Genomic DNA, 21,541 nt, shown 5'->3' on the forward strand with positions numbered 1-21,541 from the left:
GATGTGTAGGCAATCGAAGAGGAACAGGGGAAAAGTTTACGGTAAAGAATGAAACTCAGACCATAGAGGCAGAAATAAAGAGAAAGTCTGAACTGAAAAGTGAAAAACTAGACAAGGAAATGAGCCATGCCAATGCTTAGGAGTTTACTTTGGAGTATAGCAATATAGACAAGTGGGATCGAGATGTAATTATATGACTCAAAGGGGCAAAAGTGGCAGTTTAGGAGAGGTCAATAAAAGTGATGGGAAGTGTTTCCTGGTAACATTAAGGCTTACATCTAAAGAGGAAAAGGTAAACACAGCAGAAAAAAGAACTCAAAATTAAACCCTATGAATTTCAAGAACACAGCTGGAAAAGGAGACACAGATTTCAGGAAGGAGACAAAGGGGAAAGGGAGACCAATTAAACAAAGTCCCAAAGGAGAGAAATTTATGTCTTCAAACACACCTCTGTATAAAGGCAGGGAGTGGTGCCTACTGAGGAGGGCAGCTAGTGGGCTACCAAAAGCTTATTCCCAGTGAAGAAGCCAGACAGGCAGCTGGCCCCATCCAAGAACAGCACATACCCCTGTGCTGCCCGCCACAAAGTCAGCCCCAAACCAATTTCTTACCAACGCAGTGGCGTTCATCCGCATCCATGTCGAAGCCGAGTGAGCACTTGCAGCGGTAACCCAAACCATCATTATCTGTTCTGTGGCTGAGGACACAGATCTGTTCACAGCCCCCATTGTTATCTCCACATGGATTTCTAACTGGAGGAAAAAATGAACACGGTTCAATCTCAATTAGAAATGTTTAATCATCTAAGACGCGAAGCCACTTTGAGCCCTGTAGGGGTAATAGAATAATGGGTTTGAAACTCAGAGACATCATTACCAGTTGTTACTGTATAGGTCCACATCTGGCTGCACTGGCTCTCCCAATTTCATTGCAGCTCTCCCATCTACTCTCAAACTGGTGGTGGCAAAAAATAAGATGCCCACAACTGGATAATTTGGGGGGGTTCCTTTTCCCCATAAATTATGCCAGACTCTGTCTGCTAACCTCAGTGATTAGAAAATAACCGAAAAACACTTTAGTGCTATTTTACCATTCGTAAGGTATAATAATTAATTATAACTCACTGGATGCTTACTATGCAAGTAAGCCAAATTATAATCAGTGACTCTAAGAGGTAAGTAATATTCTCAATTTTGCAGAAGAGGAAACCCAGTCTCCTAAAAAGGAGACAACTTGCCCAACATTATTCAGCGGCTAAACAGCTAAACTAGGATTCAGATGCCACTCTGATTCCAAAACCCTACATGTCTGCAATACAAACCAGTTTATACTTCCAAAAACCACCCTTGAAGCAGGGACCTCAGGAAACTCACTGGATACAAGGCTGCCACAGCCAAAAACGTTATATCCACTTTTGAAATTGTCTTCTTAGACTTTGACTTATTCTTTTTTGTTTGTTTTTGTTTTTGTTTTTGTTTTTGAGGAAGATTAGCCGTGTAAAATAGTGTTTTTACCTTCTCAGGTGGACTGATTTTGGGAAACAACAGCGAGATGTCATTCTCAGACAAATAATAGAAATAATTTGGATGATAAAATTGGGCAATATTTTTGGTCAAGGGCAGATGTGGATTTAGTAGCTCATGAACTGACTATTCCAAATAGAGATTTCCAAAATGTTTTCAGATACAGTATTCATTTTCGGATAAAGTATGTTTCCCAAGGATGACTACATTGAAGGATATTCATCTGAACGTATCAGTTCTAGTGGTTGGGTTTTTTTTCTTGAAAAGTCAACCTAATTACTCTATAGTCTTTCTCCATCCTAAAGTCACACCCATCACTTAACATGACAGTTTTAAAGTGAAATCTGTCTTTCTCTGAATTACTGTTCACTAACAGTAAGCTTTCTACCAATATAGTCTAGTTTATTGTATTTCTTTGATGCACAAGCAAATACAGAAAAGAGCCATACACAGTCCAGATAGTCATACGAACCAATAATAGGTGCCGTACATATACAACAGAGATGAAGAAAAGCATGGCTGTGACACTACCTAAAATGAGCACTTAGGCATGTCATTTTCTTCTGCGCCCCAGTTTCCTCAACTATATTACAGGGTTGAATTAGGAGATTTTTTTCCCAGTAGAATGAGGATAGGTGCTTTAGTCTGGTTTCTTTGCCATTCTAAACTTAGCATCTAGACAGGTTGGCACATCACAGATGCCAATAAATATCTGGTAAATACGTCTCTAAGTGCCCTGAAGATTTGGTATTTTAACTCTGAAATACATCAACTTCTCCAGAACACCCATGATCTCCAGAGCCAATTTCAGAGGGTTTAACCCTCTAGATAATTCATCATACATTGGAGAATGCCACCAGATCTCATGAGATCTGTCATCACTAACTTCCTTAACTTTGAGAAAAGCTTTCGACCAAGGCCAGCACCAAGTAGGGTTTCCACTGCTCTGGGGCATACCATAGGGCTGCCTGAGAGGATGGTAAACAGTCACTCCAAAGGGCCTCAGGGAAGTCCGGTAGTAGGTTTCTGGGTTGGTCTCCGTGAACTTGTTTGCCTTCATTACAGCCATCTTTGTCCAATCGGTAAAGAACACATTGTCTTCAAACAAGCTTATTCCAAAGGGATGAGGAACAAGTGAGCCTCCATGAACTACTGTCTTCCTGTTACAAAAGATACACAACATACAAATGTTTGCTTTACTTTAATTAAAGGTGGAATTTGTTCAAGTAAATGCCTGAAGAGGTAAGTAATTTCTTATTACAAACATAAAATATATAGAATACATTATAAGATGCAGGTATATTTTCATCTACATTTGATAAAAGGATTTTCATGTTGTCTCTTGGAAAAGATCCTTGAAACCTAAATGCCAGTCCCAGTCCTAGATTTTTTTGAAAATTACTGTCTCGCTTGCTCTTCATTCTTTTCAGGTTGCCCAACATACAAAAGGGCTAAGGTGTGACATCTCATTTTGAAATCCATAGGCGAAAGAATGTAACAAGGGAGTGGCAGTCTGGTAGAAGATGGCTCCAACACTTACTTCACACTGAACCACTGAGTATTTCTCAACAATTAGGGAGCAGGACAGTGAGTGGTAGAGTTCAACCCACAGCAAACACACAGACCTATTCCCGACGTCACTCTAGGGAGAGCAAAAGCAGTGCTACACCGCTATGGCTCTGCTTGATAAAATCGTCAAGCACCAACTCAATTACAAAATGGGCAGGGGACATGAACAGACATTTCTCCAAAGAAGATATACGGATGGCCCATAGACACATGAAAAGATGCTCATCATCACTAATCATCAGGGAAATGCAAATCAAAACTACACTAAGATATCACCTTACACCTGTTAGAATGGCAAAAATATCCAAAACCAAGAGTGACAAATGTTGGAGAGGCTGTGGAGAAAAAGGAACCCTCATATACTGTTGGTGGGAATGCAAACTGGTGCAGCCACTATGGAAAACAGTATGGAGATTCCTCAAAAAGTTAAAAATAGAAATATCTTATGACCCAGCCATCCCACTACTGGGTATCTATCCTAAGAACCTGAAATCAGCAATTTCAAAAGTCCCATGCACCCCTATGTTCATCGCAGCATTGTTTACAATAGCCAAGTCATGGAACCAACCTAAGTGCCCAGCAACTGATGATTGGATGAAGAAGATATGGTACATATATACAATGGAATACTACTTAGCCATAAAAAAGGACAAAGTCGTCCCAGTCACAACAACATGGATAGACCTTGAGGGTATTATGTTGAGTGAAATAAGCCAGACAGAGAAAGACGAACTCTGTATGACTCCACTCATAGGTGGTAATTAACATATGGACAAAGAGAACTGATCAGTGGTTACCAGGGGAAATGGGGGTGGGGGGAGGGCACTAAGGGTGAAGTGGTGTACCTACAACATGACTAATAATGATGTACAACTGTAATTTCACAAGGTTGTTAACTATCATAACCTTAATTTTAAAAAAAAATCGTCAAGCAAGCACAGCAGTTAAGTGCTCACTTTCTGCTGTGGCAGCCCAGGATTCGTCGGTTCTGATCCTGGGTGCGGACATGGCACCACTTGGCACACCATGCTGTGGTAGGCGTCCCACGTATAAAGTAGAGGAAGATGGGCATGGATGTTAGCTCAGGGCCAGTCTTCCTCAGCAAAAAGAGGAGGATTGGCAGCAGTTAGCTCAGGGCTAATCTTCCTTAAAATAATTAATTAATTAATTAAAGGGGGCTGGCCCTGTGGCCAAGTGGTTAAGTTCACATGCTCCACTGCAGTGACCCAGGGTTTCGCCAGTTCAAATCCTGGGTGCGGACGTGGTACCACTCATAAAGCCATGCTGAGGCAGCGTCCCACATGCCACAACTAGAAGGACCCACAAATGAAAATACACAACTATGTACTGGGGGACTTGGGGGAGAAAAAGGAAAAATAAAATCTTTAAAAAAAAAAAATCGCCAAGTGATCATACTTGTAGTGGTGGCACAGAGTGCCCAGAGCTGCTTAAACAGAAGAAAACAGAAGTAAAAGGTGCTAAGCAGGGAGAAGTCAACGGTGACTGCCATGACGACATCTACAAAAACAATAGGCCACATGAAAAAAGTGAGGTGGAGCATGGTTCATGAGACAAAATTCATTTTTTTCTTTTGGTATAATAGAAAGACCTCAAAGAAAAATCTTAGTAGCCCCTGAAAACTAAAAAATACAATAGATCTGTAAGCTCTAAGAAAATACTTGAAGATACTAAAGCTTGAAACACACTAACGGTGAAAAAAACAAACAAACCTAAGGTGGCAAGTTAGCACACAATTTGACATTCAATAATGACATGGTACATTAAGATTAGAGAATGGTTTTCATTTTCAGTTAGCAAATTCCAGAACCCTGAATGCCACCTGCTGCAAAGCAAGAGGCAATGACTTTATTTCAGCTATAATCATGAGCTTTAATATCTCTGACGTTTCTTCACAGCCAGCGAACCACTCACAGACTTTCCAAAATTCCATTTGTTTTTATCTTTTACATCCTACTTGAACTTTAGCATAAAAATATTTACACTATGTAATACAATGCCAAAACACCTGTGAAAGAGAAAAACATCCAGGCATTTTTTTTTTCATTAAATTAATTCATATTCTCACTATGGGAACCAGTTTCAGTGGTAAAAAGTCATAGTCTTAATACCCAATCACTTAATTTAACCGAGGAGAGATTGTTATAAGAATATAAAATCTAGTGATAAACTGTGATACCATTCTTACAAAATAGCGATAAAGGAGAAAACACAGCCATAATATCCCTTTCATTGAGAAAACAATGAAATCAAGACATTAGGATTGGTCAGCTTATTGTTTGCTGAATTCACAAAGCGTAATTTTTGTTGGTCAAAACTTGAGGACCATGTTATAACCAATTTTGGAAAATAACAAAAAGAGAAGATCTAAAATGGTTACCAATTTCATTAATTTATAGTTAGCTCTAATCAGACTAAGAAGATGAAGAAAAAAGTACACTATATTCTACATTCAAATATTCTTTGCAGTATATCAGGTAAAAACAAGGTCAGAATTTCTCTTTAAAATTTGAAATACATATAAGAGCAGAGTAAAATCCAATTAATTCCTACCAGATAGTGTTAAATAAATAATAAAACTTATGTACATATTGGGAGAAAGTTAAAAAGCTAAAAGAACGTGTTCTTTGGAAATGAACCATAAGGGATCCAGAGAAAAACAGGATCAGAAGTGAATGAAAATATGTGAATCATCTGGGAGTGGGGAAGGAGTTGGAGAAGCGAAATCAAAGAACAAATGCTCTAGGTAATATTAATGAGTGTTATTACGGAACACAAGAAAAGTTAACAGAACTCAGAGCAGGTCACTTCACACACACAGTAGGGCAAAAGTCATTCAATCTATAATGTCAACCAACAAAGCACCATTTTAATTCTGGTCCTTCGGTATCCCTCTCCGTAAATTTTATGTACTTTCCCTTAAATTATAAAGTTATAAAAAAAATACTTCTGGGGGCCAGCCTAGTGGCACAGCAGTTAAGTCTGCACATTCTGGTTTGGCGGCCTGGGGTTCACCGGTTCGGATCCCTGGTGTGGACCTACATACGCACTGCTTGTCGAGCCATGCTGTGGCAGGCGTCCCACATATAAAAAAGTAGAGAAGATGGGCACGGGTGTTAGCTCAGAACTAATCTTTCTCAAAAAAAAAAAAAATACTTCTGGGGCTAGCCGCTTGGCGAAGTAGTGCTTCACTTCCGTGGCCTGGGGTTCGCACAGCATCCCACATACAAGAACTAGAATGACCTAAATCTAGGATATACAGCTATGTACTGCGGCTTTGGGGAGAAAAAAAAAGAGGAAAATTGGCAACAGATGTTAGTCCCACCAATCTTCCTCACCAAAAAAAAAGAAATACTTCTTACCTTTGAATCCCATCATAAGTAACAGTCTCAATGTAATCAAAACGGCAGTCAACCCAGTAAACACGCTTTGATACCATATCCAGAGTTATCCCAGCAGGCCATCCCAGCTTCGTTTTTACCAAGTCTTTACGGTTGGTGCCATCCATGAAAGCCCTTTCCACCTTAGGTCCCCCAGAAAGGCTCTCCCAATCTGAGAAAAATAAATAACTACAAAAGAAAAACAAAAGACGATAGAGTCAGTTTTTCACAAGTTTACCTAGAAAATATTTTTTTAGATTGTGTGTTTGGATCAATGGAAATTTCCTCCAGTTCATTAGAGAACCATGGGGTATAAAAAAACAGAGAAATGAAAAAGTATTAAAAATCAGAGAGTGTGAGGGCCAATCATGAGAGTCAACAATTCCAAATAGCAACTATTAAAATGTACTAATATGGCAGCCTAAAAATTCATATCTACCTTCTTACCTTTCTCCCCTGTTCCTTGGCTCTGTCGTTCGCTTCTCTTTTTTACACCCAGGAAAACTTAACAAATACATCTTAAAACAAGCTACCAAGCCATCTCCCTCCTTAACTCCCTCATTCTAAGGCACTGTCTGGAGAACATAACCATCATTTTCAAAGATGGGCAGCTGATATCATGAAATAGAAATGAATAATCCCCATTCACCAATACTTAAACAGCCTCAAGTACATCCAATAGTCCTAAGACCCAACTGTGAAAATCTAGGAGAAAGCTGGTCTTCTGTAACTGTTCTCAAATGTGGAAATCAGGAAAATTTGAATTTACACCTGGAGAAAAGTTAGCATTATCAATCATGTTGGGTTGATTCACTCTGAACAACTCATAATGAGGTATTAGCATTGACATCTCAATCCCAGTCTATAAAAAGAAATCACTAAAAAGGATAGTTCCAATCTTCTTTCCCCTCTTTAAAAAACTTTACAGCTAATTTATGTTAGAGTAATCATCTTAATAATGGTGAAACAGAAGTAAAGTTTAGTTGTAACAATATTATTAGATTGAGTCAGAACACAGAGTCCAATCTCTCAGCCAGGCAAATCTGGCAAACGCTAAGAATAAAATTCATATCCTAAAACACCACATATTCTTAGTACACCCATAGGTGTGTTTGGATTATATATCCTCAAATGGGATTATATTTAGCCAACTCCTTTAAGCGTCTATGAATAGAGACATAAAATAAACATGAGTTCCAGGGGCCAGCCCAGCAGTGCAGTGGTTAAGTTCACACGTTCCGCTTCCGCGGCCCAGGGTTCATCAGTTCAGATCCCAGGTGCCGATCTACACATCACTTGTCAAGCTGTGCTGTGGCAGAAGTCCCACATATAAAGTAGAGGAAAATGGGCACGGATATTAGCTCAGGGCCAGCCTTCCTCAGCAAAAAAAGAGAGGAGGATTTGTGGCAGACATTAGCTCAGGGCTAATCTTCCTCAAAAAAAAAAAGAAAGAAAAAATAAACATGAGTTCCAGAGTATAGATCCTAAAAGAAATCAGGATTAACCTTCAATTAATCCCATTGATGTTTTATGTATAAGGGGAGAGATAAAACTCCAAAAATACTGGAATCAGTATGTTTTCACATCACTTACCCAACAGTTGGGTCCAGGGCAATTCCTCTAGGATGCCCCAAGTTTTCAGTGATAAGGATAACCCGCTGGCTTCCATCCAAATTTACCATTTCTATGCAGTTGACCCTGGTCTCCACCAAATAAAGTTTATTATTAACCCAGTCCACAGCTAGATTCTCTGGATCATCGACAGAAACGTTAAGAACTTCTTGGATATGTAAACCATTAACGTCAACTGAGAAAACCTGAAAGAAAAACAAGAATGTTATACTTAAGCATAACTAACTGTGGGCACTGTTTTCTTATGCTTCATTCAGTGTACCTATCTGAGCTGTATAAATCAGTCATCTGGACTAAAAAAAGAATTTCACTAAAGATTTGCTCTTTTTACATCTTGGGTTACTGGGAAAAAATGTTTCTTTAAAAGCATGTTAGGCAAATATAAAAAATTAGCTTTAAAAAAAGCCTGTAGTTTTAATTCTTAGTATTATCTAAAGTTTAATTTTAAAATGTGGATTTTTTTGGTGAAGGAGGTGGTGGTGGTTTGTTTTGATTTTTAGCTGTAATTAAATCAGAATTGCTGGGGCCAGCTCTGTGACCAAGTGGTTAAGTTTGCACGCTCCACTTCACTAGGCCAGGGTTTTGCTGGTTCGGATCCTGGGCGCAGACATGGCACCACTCGTCAGGCCACGTTGAGGCAGCGTCCCACATGCCACAACTAGAAGGACCCACAAGTAAAATATACAACTATGTACTGAGGGATTTGGGAAGAAAAAGCAGAAAAAAAAAAAAAGAAGAAGGTTGGCAATAGTTGTTAGCTCAGGTGCCAATCTTTAAAAAAAAAAATCACAATTGCTAATAATCCAAACTCTCAATTTTTAAAAATTTTATGCATTATCACTTAACTGAATTAGAATTTTATCATGGTACAAGGAAATGCAAAAGGAAGAAATAAAACTCCATAACTGCTTAGGAGTCTCCAAAATGTGTTTTAAAAATCTCCATTGCATTACTCAAAGTCAAAATTAAATCCATCACACTTTCCAAATAAGACAGCATAATGAAATTTTGGCTGTTAAACAAAATACTGTCAATATTTGTTATCCAATCCTCAATTATGGTTCCACTTAGAAGATGCAGGTAAAATCTGATTTTTATCTTCCAGGAAAGCAAAGTACTTTTTACATTTAAATGATCAAGTTTCAAAAATTACTAGCAAATATCTATCCAGTTTTGAAGGAATGTCTACTATTTCTTTTAATTAGGCTTTTGGACTCCATTTCGAATAAAATTAACATTCACTCAAGGCTAATCCATATAATAGACTGCTTTGTTTAATAGGGCACATGTAATAGTATAGCATGGAAAAGGTGCTGATTAACATACAATATCTCAAGGGCCTGTTTTGTTAGAAAACAAAGGAACTTTCCCCTCTACTCCCCCCAAAATGGAAAGCTATCAACACTTTGTGCTTGGGGTTCTATCAGCTCCCAAGCTACACTACTGAAATTTCTATTTACCTTATCTTGCACGGTGTCAGTCCAAAAGACTCTGTGCAGGTGATAGTGAAAATCCACACCCACAGCCACTCCATGATTTTGAGACTGTACTAGCATCTCAAAGGTCCTTCCATGAATATCACCAATTAGCAAATCCCGACCATTAGAGAAGATAACGGAGGCCTCCCCAGCTAAAGGTGAAGAAGGAAGGTATTATCACTCCTTCAAGTGAACAAAGATGATGAAATAGCTTATAGCTGATACACTTTCTGCTTTTTCAAATACTTCTTTCTATGTTTTCTTATTTGATTCTAAAATAAACTTCTGAGGCAGACATATAGGTGCCATTCTACTCATTTTACAGGTGGCCAAATTGATGCCCAAAGATGCTGAATGACGTAGCCAAAATCACAGTAACTTAGGAACAGAGTCTGCCAAGAATTAAGTGTCCTGACTGCTAGTCCAATGCACTTTCAATGGCACCGAGGAGAATATATCAGGTATTTTCAAGAATCCTTGATGATATGGGCACCTTATCTAAGAGGCAATTTTATATTGTGTAAAACACAGATCACACTTTAAGGATTACTGGGAAATAAGTCTGGGAAAAACATCGCAATGGTGGATCCAAATCTGCTATACATATACAGTTACAAGCACACAAAATGAATAAGATTATTCACCACAGTCTTGTTTGCAATAGCAAAAGATAAGAAATGATATTAAAGTCCAACAGTAAGGGACTAGTTAAATAAATTATATACACCCAAAAAATGGAATACTATGCCACTAAAAAAATAAAAAGAATGAGGAAGAGCTCTCTGCATTGACACAGACAGCTCTTGAAAATACACTATGTAACATTAGCAAGATGCAGAACAATGTGTATAGTTTACTACCATATATGTAAAAAAGAGTTGAATAGTTGTATATTCTTATTTATGCATTTAACAACTGCTAGAATTGAAATAAACCATGATTACCCAAGGGAGAGGGGAAACGGAAACTGGGCAGAGACAGAGGGAGACATTTCACTATGTATCTTCTTGTCACTTAAAATTTTGAATATATGTATTATCTATTCAAAGATCAATAAATTTAATTGTTAAAAATCAGCTGTACCTAAAAGTTAGTACACAGCAAATCAGGTATTTCCACACAAAAACAACTAGAAAATGAGCCATTCATCAACCAGTAATCAGATAAGTTTCAGAAGGCCAGCAAAAGCACTTCAAAATCAAGTGTGCAAAAAACAATTGGAAAAAGGAATAAAGTTGAGACCTTCTTACCCAGAAATGAATGGTGAGAAAAATGCTTTGGGGGGGCCCATCTTTTTTCACATATTTTCTCCATGACTTTTCTCTACTACGGTATTCTCAGATTAATTCCACAAAGCATCCCAGAATGAGGGCATTCTCACAAATTGTAACACAAATTTAGTAGGTCCATTTTGAACCATCCCTAAACTTTGCATAAATGATGCCAAAATTATTTCTATCGATACTTGTCACCTATGTTTACGGTAGGTAAATTAATTAAAAGTTAAATATCCAAATAGGTCAAATTAGGCATAACATTTATTCCATGATTAAATGTGGTAGATGACAAAATAGCCCAGGCCCAAAGTGAACAAGCAACCAATAAAAGAAAACTATTAATAATGGTCATCATTAATACACATATTGGTCCCTAAAAAAGTATAAAATTAACGTTGACCCATTCTTCCAGCAGCAGGTGCTCCTCCTGATTTGTTACGATAAAACCCTGCTATCTGCATAAATGCTGATATTTCTTTTATTATCTGCTATGGAAGGAGAATATTAGTCAGAAGCTTACAATTCAGAGATACAAGGGTCATTAATTTACTCACAAGAAGTGTTAGCTTTGCAATGCCGCTGATGCTCCAAGATATAGCCTTCTGCACAATGGCACTGGTGATGGCCAACTCGGTCTTCACACATCTGGTCACAAATTCCCCATATCTCGCAATCATCAAAATCTGCCCCATGGAAAAAAAAAATAACTGTAATCATGTTTACCAGCATTTCTTGAGCACTCTCTGAAAAAAATCTTGGACAAGCTGCACAGGAATATGGTGATGCCCATGTCTAAACAAGCACAGATTCTAAGCATACAATAAAAAATTCAGAACAGGCATCTTCACACCAGGAAAACCTAAGAGCACTTAAGCAGCTTTATAAAAATCGACATGAGGGATAACTTTAAAGAAGATGCACAAAACAGCTTCAATTCATAGCCCTGTGGTATTGCATCTCATTTATTACTGTTGATTTACAACAGATCTGAATTTTCGTGTAAACGCTTCCCTCTAAAACTGTGCTTTCCCATACGGTAGCCACTAGCCCTCTGTGGCTTCTTAGATTTATATTTATATTAACTAAAATGAAATGAAATTAATAATTCAATTTCTCAGTCACATTTGCCACGTTTCAAGTACTCAATTGCCACATATGATTAGTGGTTACCATACTGGAGAGGGCAGAGACAGAACATTTCCATCACTGCAGAAAGTTCTGTTGGATAGTGCTACTTCAGAATAAAGTAGGACCTGCCAGAAGACACAAATCTGTGACGACAAGAAAGTATTTGGGAAGATCTGTTTACCCAGCTGCCTTTCCTCTGATGTCAAAAAGTCATAACCAAAATTAAATTAAAATTATTTTTAAGACATGAAAAATGTCTTCTCTTCTGCTTATTCATTCACTTATTACTCATTCATTTAATGTGTTTATTCAAAGTCCAATACATTCAATACAATTGATGTATAAATAATACAATACAGGGAGAAAAGAACAACACAAGATATAGTCTTTCTTAAAGATTGTAAAGTTTAAGGGGTACAGAAATTGTCTTATCCTTGGTAGATTGGTACCAAATATTTTGTTTGACCCTCCAAGTTCACATCCATTCTTCACCTCCTTCACCCTGCTCTCTTCCCTGGGAAGATGACCTCCACAGCCTATACTGACAGGATTCCCATGACTTCAGGCTAGCAAATTCCCAAGTAAATTATAATGCCTGAAACCACTGTACCCTCAGGTCTAGAATTCTCCAGAGATCTAGGATCTGATTACATTTGCAGCAAATGTAGGAGTTGTAAATTGGGTTCTACCTCAACTGCTGGATGGCCCACCATCTCATGACTCCCCAACTAAAGAGCGCAAGAAAATCCTGGGATCAAGCTAATGGTTCCAGTTTTCCTCCAGACCAAGTATAACAACATGGGCCAGCATAACTTTCTTTCCAAGGACTGTGACTAGCCAAAGAAAAAAAACAATCAAATTTGGACATAAAAAGATAAAAGGACATGTGGGTGAAAATAAAAGGACTTCATTGATCTATCTCTTCCACGCCCTCACCTCACCTCAGCCTTGAGAAAGTGCCAACTAAGGCTTCGCCTCAGCAGGAATGAAAGTACAGGACATTCGCCCTCAAACTCCCAGAATGTCATGACCTCATTTTGAATGCAAGACCAATAAAACTACGCCTAAGGGTCTGGAGCCACCCTGGGAGCAGTAGTTCTGATGTTAAACAGAAGAAAACCAAAGGTGGGGAAGTCACAACTAGGAATTCTGGGGTGCAAATGCCCTTCCTATCACCTGGGCTACAAGCACTTTCAAGGTTTGAATGGGTGTATAAAATCACTGTCACTTTTAAGGACTGAATAAGATTATACTCTCCATTATGGGGAAAAATGAAGGCTAATTAATATCCATCATCAACCAAAGTGAAGACTAGAAAAAAGAAAGAAGACTTGAGGCTCTTCATGACGGTAGGAAAGGTAGAGGAAACTGTCTAACACACTGCTTTACAATACCCCCTCCCACTCCATTACCTTTTTCTGTTTTTCTTTCGTTTTTAATCTTTGTCCCCTCCTACCAACAACACTGCTTTGAAAATAATTCAAAAACCACTTTTTAGCTTAGACCCCCTCGGACTCCCTCTGAAGCATCTGGCTATGTGAAATCCCACCATGCTGAATGACCTTCCTGCCCTAACTCTGCACCACAATGTCATTCCGTCAACAAACAGCATGTCCTGTCAATCAGAAACAATAACCCCAGTAAACTGCTTCAGCATGCCACAGAGGCTCCACAGCCAGGTCAAGACTACCAGGGGCACATGAATGGTAGAAAGACACAAGATTTCGTGTCAGGATTATTCAATTTTATTCTTGATTACCACTGAGGCATTCACTGGGGAGCCATGTCTAAGATGATAAATGTTGCGTAGGTTTCCAACACCTGAAGCCTCTGAAATGAGTCAGTCATGCAGAGGATTAGAGCCATACAGAGAGTATTGGTTGAATTGAAATGCCTGAGAGAGCAAACCAAAACAATCCCCCTAAAAGCTCAGCTGAAACAAGTGTAACTGGTTTTATAATGTCATGTATTGAAATGGAGTTCTCCTTAGAAAAAGAGCAAAATATAGCCTTCTTTGAAATCAATGTGAAATAAATGTTAAGCCGGCTTCAAAACTCAGGAGCAAATGATAGATTCTTGAAGGACAGAGAAGGTCACAGAAAAGGTCTCTGCAGATGTCAGGGGGCCTCACATTCACAAAGGCCCTCAAACATAGACTTTTGAGCTTATCTCTAAATGAGGTTATCTGTACTAAAGTCCCAAGCACATACCAAAGGGATTGAAAGATGCTCCTAATGGAACCAAAAACTAGTGTCCCAGTATCAGACCACACTACTTCCAGTGTGCTATGAAGTGAATGTGTTCTATAAATTCTGAAATTATCTCGTGCACAGAATAATACTGTAATTTTCTATATTACAATCATAACAGGTTAAATGTAAAAACTTGTTATGATAGGGCTGGCCCCGTGGCTGAGTGGTTAAGTTCGCGCGCTCCGCTGCAGGCGGCCCAGTGTTTCGTTGGTTCGAATCCTGGGCGCGGACATGACACTGCTCATCAAACCACGCTGAGGTGGCGTCCCACATACCACAACTAGAAGGACCCACAACGAAGAATATACAACTATGTACCGGGGGGGCTTTGGGGAGAAAAAGGAAAAAATAAAATCTTTAAAAAAATAAAAAATAAAAATAAAAATAAAAAAACTTGTTATGACAGTTTTTCATTTCTTATGGGCTGCAAAAAAATTTAAGTGGCCTAGACCTCTGACAAATAAGAAGCTCTAGACACTTGGAAATATAACCCAAACCTCATCACAGATTTAGATATTAGAAAAGATGTTGGAAAATGTGCTACCTGGATTCCAGAGTGAAAAAAAAAAAGACTGAGACCAGGTTATGGGGCATCACAAGACTGAACTAGGGATTCTGAAAGAGTAAATCACTTTTACTGAAAAGACTTCATGGCCTATGGAGTTCCAGTGGCCAGGCAGCCCAGCCCCAACTCTTCTTTGGAGATTGAGAGAGAGAAAAAGAGAAAGCTGAGGTAATACTGAGAATGTGGCTTCTGGTATTTCTATGGGAATTCCTTTTCTACTAAAAGAAAGGGAAAATGCCTAGAGAACTAAAAGACTGGAAGAGGGATTGGCAGCAGGGTGGCAGTAAAAGGGAGTGGAGAAAGAAGGCTGACATTTGCCAAAGACAAAGGAGCAGCCTCACACCCACAGATGAGCACCGATCTGAGAAAAATGGGATGCTGCCCTTGCAGCGATGCCAGGAAGCACAGGCAGGGCTTTCAAAGTCAGAAAGCCACCTAACAAATGAAGACATTCATGTGAAAAGTGTTTTTAAATTACATGATTCTATTCCCAGTGTTATGATGATGATGATGACAATGATGATAAAACACAAAAAGTGTCCTGTAATCTCATTTAATGCCAGTTTCAGATCATAATGTTTTATTTCTAAAATGTTTTGAAATTTGGGGGCATTCTTTTTTTATTAAAGGTTGGCTGACCTGAGCTAACATCTGTTGCCAATCTTCTTTTTTTCTCCTCCTCCTCCTCCCCCTCCTCCTTCTTCTCCCCAAAGCCCCCCAGTACATAGTTGTACATCTAGTTGTGAGTGCCTCTGGTTGTGCTATGTGGGACGCCACCTCAGCATTGCCTGACGAGCAGTACCATGTCCACGCCCAGGATCCGAACCAGGAAACCCTGGGCCACCCAAGCAGAGCGTGCAAACTTAACCACTCTGCCATGCGGGCGGCCCCCAGGAGCGTTCTTAAATAATTCAGAGTTCTCTCTGAGTCTTTAGGATCTCTTGGGTTGACTTGCATAGAGCACTTGATCTTAACATGTCCTGTTGAATGTAGTTACTTAAGAGGAGCAATCTGATCATAGGCAAACGTTGGGACATGGTCATGATGTTAGAAACCTAAAATTACATACTTTGAACACCACAAAGACAACCTCAATTGGATTGCTTTACCAGGTAGAAAAATCCCGTTTTTCTTGGCATGTGACACATAAATGAGCCCCATTATTATAATTCTCAGTAACACTGAGATATAGACTTTCTCAAGAGATCCAAGTTTAATTCATAAACCAGAATTGATTTCTGGGATTAAAAGATTTACTTGCTATGGGTAGTAGCTATTAAGATAGACTATATTTAATGAAGTATAGTTAAGTTGAAAAGCATGAGCTCAGACTAAAGACTAAATAACTTCATTAGGTTTATCCAAATTCAATATTTGGGTCCAAATTATAATAATATTTTATAAATAATTTCAGAAGAAACACTTTTCTAAAACTATTTCTTATGTATGCCATGTTTACTTTTTTATCCAGAAAGCCCTGAAGAATCTCAAATTTCTAAGGATATCAAAAGAACACATATACACTGAGAAAATTCTGAATCATCTATCTTTTAGAGATCCATAAATGACCACCAAACTTAATTTTAATGAATCATTTCAGTTGCCTTCCAGATGCCTTTTCCCAACACAAGTAAAAGCAAAGTTTTTTTTTTTAAACCTCTATGGTCACTTCCTGTTAATATGTCTGTTGTTCACATATCAAAAATTAGAAAGAAGGAAAAAAATCAGAGAATTAAAAATTCATTGTTCAAATCATGAAAACCTGAAAATTGATGCTACTTGGCTATGTCTAATTGTTCCATCATAAGACCCCATCGTAATCATAGTGGGATGCAAAGCTGGCTCACATCAGAATCATATATTCCCCAGTGGGAGAAATAATTCTTACAATTCAGATAGGAGAGATGTGGGAAATATTTGGTGCGCTAGTGTCTAGTTCAAGTCCAGCCACTAGCTGGAAGCAACATGATAAGCTTTCGTTCTTCTTGAATATTAGCTTTACGTAGAGGTGAAAATTAGTGGGATTAACAACCAGCACAGCATAGCCACTAACTAGCCAATGTAGTCAGCTGAGCAGTGACCTGGTGATCCTCTGCTGTGTCAGGTTAGTTAGTTGCTGGATCCTGGGGAGATTTGAACATCCTGGAGAAGAGCCAGGGTAGCAGGATAGGGTACTTGATGGGTTCAATAGCCGCATGGAAGTATTTCAGTATTTAACAACTAGTATGGCCATACCAACCCTGCTTCCAAATACTTAAAAAGAAAACACAAAAGACTACCCTCCATCATCGGGTAGTAGACAGGTATACATGTAGCTAGTAAACTCACTCATCACAGAACTCCTTTGCCTTGTGAATCTCACAAAAGCTTCTCAGAGTTAAAATTTTATATTGTCCAGGTTTTCTGTGAGGACTGTGTTGCTTCTTGTTACACAGACCGTCACTCCTATCCACAAGTACAAAGTCCTTGATGTCAGAGATCATGGAACCCTTCAGTGCCACAAGCATGTGATGAAAGACCAGGCGCTCTGACCTGTCACTTACCGACACAGTTACGAGTGCTGTTTTGGTCGACAATAAAACCTGAGGGACAATAACACATCCCTCCATGCGGTGACATGTGGCATTGGTACTCACAGCCCAAGAGAGGACACAAATTCACATCTAAACAAAGAAAAACACTTTGTTGAATGAATGGTGACCTGTAGATACGAGTGATTTACCTATAAAGTAAGAGCTTCTTTTTTCAAAAGTAAAAGCTAAGTAAACAGAGTAGAACCCCAGGAAGTTTGTCACCATTCAAGCCATACTGCAATATTATGCAATAAAAGCTCAACTCATATTTAAAAAAAGAAGTACTTCTAAAGTTATAACTGTACGCAAGCTGAAGTCATCTTAAGTGCTGTTTATGGAAAACTCAGGTCATAAGCCTATCTTTGTGTCTACCCAGTAGAAGGTGCCAAGAATTCCCAAGTGACTGGATTAAGAATAACACTAAAACTGTTAACCATGGCTAGCTTCAAGTGGTAGAATTTTCAGGTAACTATATTTTTTTCTTTCTGTTAATTTTTATTTTCTAACATTGTACTATGACTATATAGCTCTTGTTAATCTTTAAAGCTTTTTTGAAAGGGCTCCCAAATGAAATGGCAAAAGAAAAGTCATAGAAGTCTCTGCATATTTCAATATTGTAAGTTTTTCCAGAAAAAAAAAAAATCTTACGGTTACAGTTACATGGCCACTTCTCGAGAACTACTACCTAACTTAGAGAGGGCACTATTGATGGAATCAAGGGCATAAACTGTATTCCCTTGCAGGATAGTCAGCTGTCCACAGAGTTGATGGGTTGATGGTGGGAGAACATTCTACAGCCACAGAAAAAGGGGAAAAAAAGAAAAACTAACTCAAAGTATATATCATAGGAACCAGAATCTTCTTTTTTGAGTATAGGCAGACAAAGCCTTTTTCCCTAAGTATAAGGCAGGGAATAAAATCTCCCGAACACCTTTAGAGTCATCAAAATTGCCATTATTTCCATTAAAACCATTCTCCCTGGGAAGGGAGGGAGGAAGCCACAAAAATTTTGAAGCTCCTCTCATCATGAGATGGAGTCTATTTCCTCAGTCCATCGATTCTGGGCATGGACAAGTGACGTGTTTTGACCAATAAGAGAGTAAGCAAACATGAAATAAGCAGAGGCTTAAAAGAGCTTGTGCACTAGAGTTTGCCCTTTCTACCACTGTGCAAGCAAGCCTGGACCAGCCACAGCTTTTATTGCAACATCCTGACATGTGAGTGAGCCAGTCTAGACCAGAAGAACTACCTAGCCAACCCACAGAACTATGAGAAATAATACGTGTTTATTGGTTTAAATGGACTGTCTTGGTATAGTTCATTATGCAAACATCAACTGATACTCTCTGTATTTGAGAATCTGTTATAGAAAAACAGAAACTTTTTTTTTCTTTTTGAGGAAGATTAGCCCAGAGCTAACATCTGACACCAATCCTCCTCTTTTCGCTGAGGAAGACTGGCCCTGAGAACATCTATGCCCATCTTCCTCTACTTTATATGTGGGACGCCTACCACAGCATGGCTTGCCAAGTGGTGCATAGATCCGCACCCGGGATCCGAACCCGCAAACCCCAGGCCACTGAAGTGGAACATGTGCATTTAACCACTGCGCCACCAGGCTGGCCCCCAGAATCATCTTTATCTGAATGCTATCCAGATAAATTTCCATACTCACCACAATTTTGTCCTTGAGTGATGTTGCTTTCATCTTCTCCTGCTGGACAATCCAGAGTCCCATCACAAACTTTTCCAATTGGGATGCATTTTCCAGACCCTGGACAAGCCCATTCACCAGGGTAACATTTATGAATATGATGAGTACTGCTTTCTATGGGGAAAAACAAAAGAGAGAGTTACAGGCCATATGAGAGGTAGAGCCAGCTCTTTTTCAATCCACGGTTAAGAGAGGCTATAGATCAGGTAGACAAGAGAAGTCTACAAATGACCTATAATTTACAATAAAATTGTGGTTTCTAACTCTATCATTGGCCTTTTATTGAGATTCCAAGGAGTGGCAAAATGGAATTATTTAAGTTCCACTCTTTGTAGGGCAGGCAATCCTCAGCCAGGTAATAAGAGTAAGATGCAGAAATGGGCTTGAATTTGATCAACAAACTAGAGTCATAACTCCTAGGAGAAGACTCAGTTATTTAAATCATGAATGATATAACTAGGACTATCAAGGTCACGTCAAGATTCCTGAGTTTTTACTTTGTTTTTGTATTTTTTGGTTGTTTAATTTATTTTGTTTGTTTACTAAAACGTCAACAGTGTAAGAAAACCTATAACCCAAATGTAAGAAGAATACTTCCTGGAAGACGAAAACGTGACACCAGGGGATGTTCCCAGAACAAGTATCACTCTTATTATACCTGGGGCTGGAACAGTACAGGGAACTTGTTTTATGGTGTGGGTGTTAGTAATTTCTGAACTGTTGGAGGTACTGTTAATGATAACAGCAGAGTGAAGGGGATGGATATCATTGGCAATTTCCGTCTCACAGAATCTTTAAATACTTCCCTGCATAGCAGCCTCTCTTCTGACTACCCATCCCTAGCTCCCTCTCACATGTTCCCATGTGGCCTGTCTTCCACCTCTGGATGTCAGTGACTCATTTGGAAACCAGAATTTCAAAACAGAATGAAACTGAAATGTTACCAAAGTTCCAAATCATTTTTAAAGGTTATAAAGTCTAAGACAAATTATGTTTTTCCCTATTTTTCCTCCTTCCCAGCCTACTTCTTTCATAAGATAAATCTACTTAAAGTAAATAATCTTAAAGGGAAAAAGTCAGACTGGGCTATAGAAGGGGGAGAGACTGTCCTACCTATTTGCCTTAATGATAGGAGGGAAGGGATTATAATTTATGCTATATTTGAGTTCTAGGTCTTTTTAGAAAAAGCTAGCGGAGTCATTTGCTTCTTCTCCCACTAAGTCCCTTAAAACCCAGCCAATTCTGAGACTTGCTTGTCACACAGATAATTTCTTTTCTTTTCTTTTTTTTTTTTTGAGGAAGATTAGCCCTGAGCTAACATCTGCCACCAATCCTCCTCTTTTTGCTGAGGAAGACTGGCCCTGAGCTAACATCCATGCCCATCTTCCTCTACTTTATACGTGGGAAGCCTACCACAGCATGGCTTGCCAAGCGGTGCCATGTCCGCACCCGGGATCCAAACCAGCGAACCCCAGGCCACAGCAGTGGAATGTGCAAACTTAACTACTGCACCACTGGGCTGGCCCCTCACACAGATAATTTTTAACAAGAAAAGTAGGAAAAACAAGTTCTGGCAGATACTTTAAGAAAATGCTTTTCAATCAGAATCTCTTCTCCTCCTTACCACATCCATCTTCATCTCCATTATCTGTACAGTCATCCTCTCCATCACAAACCCAGTCTTGACTAATGCAGTAGCCACTGGGGCAAGTGAACTCGTTGCCTCTGCAGGTCTGATAGGCTGGAAGAAAACAAGAGCTGCACTCCAAAGACACAAATCACTTGGAAAAAAACAAAGTGCTCACCTCACTGGCTAAACTGAGATTCTAGAAACTGAAATTTCTATGTCAATTTAGTCCCTTCAGTATATTGACAAAAGTGAAAACAAGGAGGAAGTGAAAGAAAAAGAACAGGAGAAGAAACAGAAGATAAAAGCAGCTTTGGGTCCTGGAAACAAACTCAGGTGCCAGGCTGTGTTTCTCAAGATTAAAAATAATACAGTATTGCTATAGGTTGACACAGAACAGAGAATGCAGACTGATAATGCCAACGTCCGACATTCTCTTACTTTACCACAAACACTGTAATTGCTATCTAGAACCAAATGATTCTCAGTCACCTATTCCATGATGTCACACTCTCTTTAAATATGGCCACTGAAATAAGCCCAGGTGCCAGAAAGGAAATCAGGCATGGCTCATAGAAAATTAGGGTGATATTGAAAATATTTAACAATCCCTAAGGCATGGGGAACAACCAATCAAAAGAGGTGTGGAGAAAAATCATACATTCTAGTAAATAAATGACCACAAAAACCTGCCAACTTATTGGAATTAGCCTCTCACAGAGACTTCAAACTACATATTCCACCAAAGTGAGTCCAGAGGTGGCAACAACAAGAGAGAGGTGGTTGCACTGCAGACGACAGCATG

At 39.0% G+C, this 21,541-nt stretch overlaps 1 protein-coding gene across 1 annotated transcript in view; it reads right to left on the minus strand.

Moving 5' to 3' along the window:
- Window positions 1-21,541, minus strand: part of LRP2 (LDL receptor related protein 2) — a 198,384-nt gene that overhangs the window by 122,070 nt on the left and 54,773 nt on the right. The window contains exons 7-15 of the mRNA XM_070508061.1: window positions 20,734-20,850; window positions 19,071-19,223; window positions 17,366-17,485; window positions 11,432-11,560; window positions 9,583-9,752; window positions 8,084-8,307; window positions 6,473-6,679; window positions 2,481-2,683; window positions 612-752 (exon numbers count right to left, since the gene is read on the minus strand). Of these exons, the coding sequence (XP_070364162.1) occupies window positions 612-752; window positions 2,481-2,683; window positions 6,473-6,679; window positions 8,084-8,307; window positions 9,583-9,752; window positions 11,432-11,560; window positions 17,366-17,485; window positions 19,071-19,223; window positions 20,734-20,850 (1,464 nt within the window). The remainder of the gene's footprint in view (window positions 1-611; window positions 753-2,480; window positions 2,684-6,472; window positions 6,680-8,083; window positions 8,308-9,582; window positions 9,753-11,431; window positions 11,561-17,365; window positions 17,486-19,070; window positions 19,224-20,733; window positions 20,851-21,541) is intronic.

The sequence above is a fragment of the Equus asinus genome, chromosome 4, assembly GCF_041296235.1.
Source record: "Equus asinus isolate D_3611 breed Donkey chromosome 4, EquAss-T2T_v2, whole genome shotgun sequence".
NCBI lineage: Eukaryota > Metazoa > Chordata > Mammalia > Perissodactyla > Equidae > Equus > Equus asinus.